General features: G+C 52.0%; 1 protein-coding gene across 6 annotated transcripts in view; it reads right to left on the bottom strand.

The window, feature by feature from the left end:
* Positions 1-6,000, bottom strand: part of Gtf2i (general transcription factor IIi) — a 48,002-nt gene that overhangs the window by 22,318 nt on the left and 19,684 nt on the right. For 3 of the 6 annotated variants that reach the window (XM_013033204.1, XM_013033201.1, XM_013033202.1), the window contains 2 exons: positions 5,497-5,559; positions 841-951 (listed from right to left, as the gene is read on the bottom strand). In XM_013033204.1, coding sequence (XP_012888658.1) covers positions 841-951; positions 5,497-5,559 — 174 coding nt within the window. The remainder of the gene's footprint in view (positions 1-840; positions 952-5,496; positions 5,560-6,000) is intronic. The other 3 variants (XM_013033203.1, XM_013033205.1, XM_013033206.1) reach the window with 1 other exon arrangement.

The raw sequence follows: 6,000 nt of genomic DNA, 5'->3' as shown, positions 1-6,000 counted from the left end.
CCTCAGATCTCAGCCTCCTGAGTAGCTGGGATTACAGGCGTGAGCACTGGTGCCCAGCTGTAGAAAGAGAAATCTTTATGGATAGACAGAAAAGGGCAAGGCCCCTTCTGAGTGGGAAGTCTCCATGGACTTCCTCAGCCTCCTCCAGCTGTATTTGCAGCCACCCAGCCAGCTGTGATGAAAAAATGTAAACCTTCGAAAGAAATTAAACAGGTCCCTGTCTAACCTTGGTCATCAGTTACAGTTAGAATGGGTCCTCCCTCCCTGATGAGGAAGAGGGATAGTCCAGATTGGGCTAAGAACCCAGCTGCCTGCCCTGTTTTCAGGCTGGAGGAACGACATTGCACCCCTTTGTACAAAAGGAAATCTCCCACGTCTCCAGTGCATTTCTATCCACAGCCAGCAGTGACCAGAGCAAAAATGAAAAGCCAACATAGCAAACTGTTCGTTTTTTGTTTTTTTGATCAGCCATGGGGCTTGAACTCTGGGCTGTTGTCCCTGAGCTCTTCAGCTCAAGACAAGAGCTTTACCACTTGAGCTACAGCGCCACTTCTGGTTTTCTGGTTTTTTATTGGAGATAAGAGTCTCACGGACTTTCCTGCCCAGGCTGGCTTTAAACCATGATCCTCAGATTTCAGCCTCCTGAGTACCAGCGCCCAGCCAAACCACTTTTATATACATATAACGGGAAAGGCTAAGAGAAAGAAGTGATCAGTGTGTGCTTGTGCTGTTAACACCGGAAGACAGCAATGTGTGGGCTCTGTCACAGCCCAGCCCTGGTCCACAGCCCCCTCTGGGCACGGGCAGCAGGGTGGCCGGCAGCCAAGTGGGAGGACTTACCGAAGTTGAACTCGCGCACCTTCCGCTTGCCAGCATTGATCGGCTCAGCCACGGGCGGCGGCGGCGGCTCACTGCTCTTTGGTCTCTTGGTGGGTGGGGAATAGTCGTCATCTTAAGAAAGGAAAGTGTCATTACTGGGGGACCAGCTGCGAGGGCGACAGCCACTGCCGGTTCCATGCTTAGCACGGAAGACTTTCAGGGCCATTCTCGCCACCTGCCACGGTCACAGCGTGAGGCGTACGTGCGCCCATTACCTGAGCTGCCACACACTACCTCCTCAGCTCCCAGTAACTGCTTACAATCTCACTCTAGTGTTCCCAGAACATGTTTTACTGGAGGTAGCCACTCCAAATGGCACCACAATATCACAAAGCTGGAGGTGGACCCCAGGCAGTGCGCATGCTCAGCAAGGCTCCTACTGAGCTGCATCACCAGCCTTGTGGGGGACTTTTCTGAGACAGGTTCTTACTAAGTAGCCCAAGATGACCTGGAACTCCCAATCCCCCGCCCTCCTCCTTCTGAGTGCCGGGATCACAGGCGCGCACCACCACATCTAGTTTTTCATATACATTGAACACTACAAAATCTACAGGATGAAAGAAACAGGGCTTCGTGGTGTACACAGCAAATGCATGCATCCCAGGAGCCTGGCCCCCAGGAGCCCCCTGCACAGAAGTGACCCCTCTGTGGACAGGTTGGCATCCCTGCAAACACCATATAGCAGGTCAGAGAATGTGACACACGCCCACAAGACGTGGCTGTGGCCTCTTCCCCTAGGCCTGGGGTGACTCCAAAGACTGTGCCCTCAAACTCCAGTCATGGAGGACACGCAAAGCTGCCACTCTTCAGTGCCTAGACCAGTCACACTTAGTCGAGAACACAAAGACGCGGTATACAAATGCATCTTATGAAGGCAACCTCGTCAACCAGAAACAGAAAAAAGTATGAACAGTCTGTAAAACAACAATCAACAAAATTACAAAATATTAAAAACACAGTTGAAATCCAGGCTTGGTAGCACATGCCTGTAACCCCAGCTTCCTGGGAGAGAGAGAGAAGGACTGGACCCTCTCTAAGAAACATTTGCGAACACAAATCCAGGGACAAGGCTCAAACATCCAATCAAAATGGGCCCTGGGATCCATGCCCCCTGCAAATGAAACAGCGCATACTAACACCACATGGCTGACGACACTTTCTTTTGTCGGCAATTAATGAAATCCCTCCAACAACTATAAAGATGTTCTATCTGCAATAAAACATTGCACATCCTATTAAGAAGCTGGCCCATTTGCTAATCTTCTGGTGTTTCAAGTCCTATGGACATGGAATGCAGACATGAGAACAGTTGTGGACTTATCTAGGCTTCAGTTCTTTCCTCTACTTACTCTTTGTTGGGGGGAAAATGGTTTTGCAGAACAAAAAAGCGTGCTGCCTCCGAAGCAGGCCCATGTCCTCCCAGGGGACCGGGGTGACTTCCTAACGGCTCCGTGCCCCCCCCAGGCATCCGCCAAGTGCTGGGCCTTTGTGTAAATGTTCCAAATCCAATCACAAACTCCACTAACACAAGCTTTCAACTTTTTTTTTTTTTTTGGTGCTAGTACTAGGGCTTGAACTCAAGGCCTACGCCGAAGTCTGGCACTCTACCACTTAAGACACAGCTCTACTTCCTGCATGTTGGTGGTGAGTTGGAGGTAAAAGAATCTCAACATTTCCTACCTGGGTTGGTTTTGAACCTCATTCCTCCTGATTACAGACACGAGCCACCAGTGTCTGGCTAAAACTATATGAATATGCAAAAACGGGCTGAACTACCCAGTGGTTATGCCAAGTGTCCAAAGAGAAGCCCTGTCCCCATCCAAAAGCTGGACAACCAGTGTTCCACCTTGACAGACACACGCACTCAGCACACAGCTTCCGAGCCAAACTCGTTTCCTAACACACGCACGCATGCGCGCACATTTCGTCAGCATGACAGGCTGTCAGATGCCCACCACCAAGCCATACCTCCGGCCCCAAACCAGTAACACTGCAACATGACCTGAGATTACTGAAGGCTTTACAGAGGGGGAGAGAAATGAGAACCGCTGTGCTTGGATCACTGACAGTTCCAAGGAGTGGTTCGATATCACTGGCTACTTAAGGATTTAACTCAGATCCTATAAACTTCACAGCCATCAGAGCCACAAAGGAAGAAGACGAGCCAGGGCTCGGGACCCCAGCCTGCTCAGGTCATACCAACGCTATCACTGCACAAGAGAGGACACTGTTTAAACAGCAGCAAGTGGCCAGGCTGAGGGCCTCATCTTTGAACGCCCCAGAACCACGAGGGGCTGGAGAGGTGCCCTCCTTGGGGTCCTGGAGGAATGGCACCACTGGCTCCTCCCCAGCACTTCAGCAGGGGCTGTCTCTGGTTTCCTCAGTGCCCAGGCCTGTGGGCTGGTGACCGCGGGTCTAGCTGCAGGTTTAGTCACACACACAGTGGTACACGCGGGGCCCTAAGCACATCTTCACCACACACTGACACCCATCACGGTCAGTCACGACAACCGTAGTATGGTGACACAATATCTTCCAAACGGTCAGGAGCCTGTGTGTGCAGTGCGGTGAGTGCATGCCGGGGTGTGCGTGAAGCGGCCACCAGAAACCACACACAGGGACACACCTGGAACCTCAGCACCAAGATCTCAGGAGCCCCCACGAGCTCCAGCGACACGCACGATGAAAATACACGCAGACACATAGCTGCACCTGTCAATTATGACAGAGAACATCAAGATGTGAGCAGGACAGGAGACGCACCTCACACCGATGTGCATGCCCACAGTGCTCCAGCGCGGCACTGCCCTAGCGCCTGGCACGCAACCAAGCAACTAGGAAGCACCTCTCCAAGCCACCCGTGGCCCCTGGCAGCAATGGCGGATTTCTGGGCCAACACAGGGGATGGCACATGTGTGGGCAGATTGCAGGGAGCTGGACCTGAGCTCCAGGTCTGTCTGCCCTCTCCTCCATAAACCCCTGGAGGGCATAGAGGAAGATAGAGGCACCGTCCACAACCCCTCCTCAGACATCGGGGCGCCCTCCATAACTCCTCCTTACTCCTGGGAGCTTTCTCACCCATCTTTGCACACCTGTGTTTCTCCGACACTCCTAAATTCCCTTTTCTAAGAGTAGAGAATGCAGAGCAACCTTTCAGGAAGAAGCCACCACAGCAGGGCGACGCGGTCCCCAGCCTCACCCATCCCTCTGCCCTGCACTTCCCGCCAGGAACTCGGGACCCTTTCTTTCTTAGCCATCGACATCTCTTCGAAAGCCTCAAAAGCAAGCAATGCCAGCCCAGGGCCAGCCCGGGCTATAGCAACACCTTGTTGCCAGCTCTTTTTTTTCTCTTTGACAATACTGGGGATTAGACTCAAGGCTTCAGGTTCCGAGCCAAGTCCTGCCACACATTCTGTTCCTGTCCATCCCTGTTGTTTACTGGAGACAGGGCCTTGCTATGCAGCCCAGGCTGGCCTCGTATCTCAAGACCTCCCCTCCGCCCCCGGTGCTGGGGCCCAGATGACAGAATTGCACCACCACACCCAGCTTAGTCACCTATCTTTCCTCTCCTCTCAGAAAAGACAAGTCCTGCAAGTTATATTTTGCTTGCACTCTTACAACGCTCTCTTCTCACAGGTCTCAAAGTGACAAAAGTTCAGTTAGATAGCAAATAACAGACCATAAACAACTCAACACAACCATCAGGAAAATAAAATGATATTAATGACAAAAGAAACGAAGACTAACACATGAAGTTTAAAAGGTGGAGTACAAATCACCTTCCACTCTGGAAGTGGTGAGGACAGACATCTAGAGGACAGATGTTATGGAGGGGTGAGGACAGGCCACGGGGAGCAGGGACAGACTGCACACCAAGCCCCCACACCAAGAAACGTTACATAGACGTTAGGAAATGGTCAACTACCCACATGTGGTAACGGGGGGGGGGGGCGCGGTGGTTGAGGAGTGCGAAGGCTTCTGTGTCCTAATGCATCTTCTGTGTCCTAATGCATCGAGTATTTGTGCAAAGCTCCAGGGTGCGGATGCGGGGACTGGAGCTGGGAGATTAGTGTGGTCTCCCACCTCCCTAGAGCGAGCCAAGAGGCTGCCGCTGGGAGTAACAGCCAAACAGCACAGTAGGCGAGAGTGGGCCGCCTCCTCTGCTCGCCTCCCAAGCCATGACAGGCCCTGAGCTACTAATGTCTGCTTTGAGATTAAATTTGTGACTCATCATTTTGCAAAACAAATGAATGATATATTCAACTCTAAGCTTTAGGGGCAGCTGGCTTTCCAAGTGGCTGGCTAAGGAAAGGCGACAGACGAGCGGTGCACAGCTGCTGTCCCAGCGACTCCTTTGTGGCCGCCTCTCCTGAGCTCCTCCTCCTCCTCAGGCTGCAAGGCTGCCAGCAAGGGGCTCTGGCTCTGCCTTCATCTCCCCTGTCCCCCATCTACTGAGTCTGCTCACAGGCTGCTTTTCAGTCCCCACTAGAGAAGGCAGGGCCACCAGCCACATGAGTGGGTGCCCCACCAGGGACAGTGGCCCCCCCCCAGGGCCTTATGGATGGTGAGATGCAGATGCAGTGATGTAAGGTGAATTCAGGCTGTCAGATAACTGACCTTCAATAGTCACCTCAACTTCAGGGTCCTCACTTGTTTCTGAAGGGACATGTTGAGTAGAATCTTGAAAAAAATAAAATTCTAAGATGACATTCATTATTAAGCATTTCCATATGTTCCAACAGTGTACTGACTTGGTACTCTCCAAAAGCATCCTGCAATAAAATGCAACTGAAATTTGAATTCACTTCGTATGCATTTTTAAAATATGAGTGCATACTTCCTACTCAGGACCTGCGGAGGTTGACCTCGCAGAGCAGGGGGCTGGGACAGGTGTGACAGTGTCATGTCAATGGGGCGTGACCACACACAACACTGAGTTGTGGGGTTAGTGCAGAAGCCGAGTGGTCACTATGCAGAGGCAAGGAGATTATTTGCAAAGATGGTGTTGTTTGTTAGTAAAAGAACAAAGAGCGGAACATGGCTGCCCGCCAGGAGCACTCCTCACAGACAAGGCTCTCTCGGCTGAGACACAGCCCGCTCCCCCTCACAGCAAGGGGAGCC

This window comes from Dipodomys ordii, unplaced genomic scaffold (genome assembly GCF_000151885.1).
Source record: "Dipodomys ordii isolate 6190 unplaced genomic scaffold, Dord_2.0 Scaffold164, whole genome shotgun sequence".
Taxonomy (NCBI): domain Eukaryota; kingdom Metazoa; phylum Chordata; class Mammalia; order Rodentia; family Heteromyidae; genus Dipodomys; species Dipodomys ordii.
The sequence above is the reverse complement of the archived record's forward strand: the minus strand, read 5'-3'. Positions and strand labels throughout refer to the sequence as shown.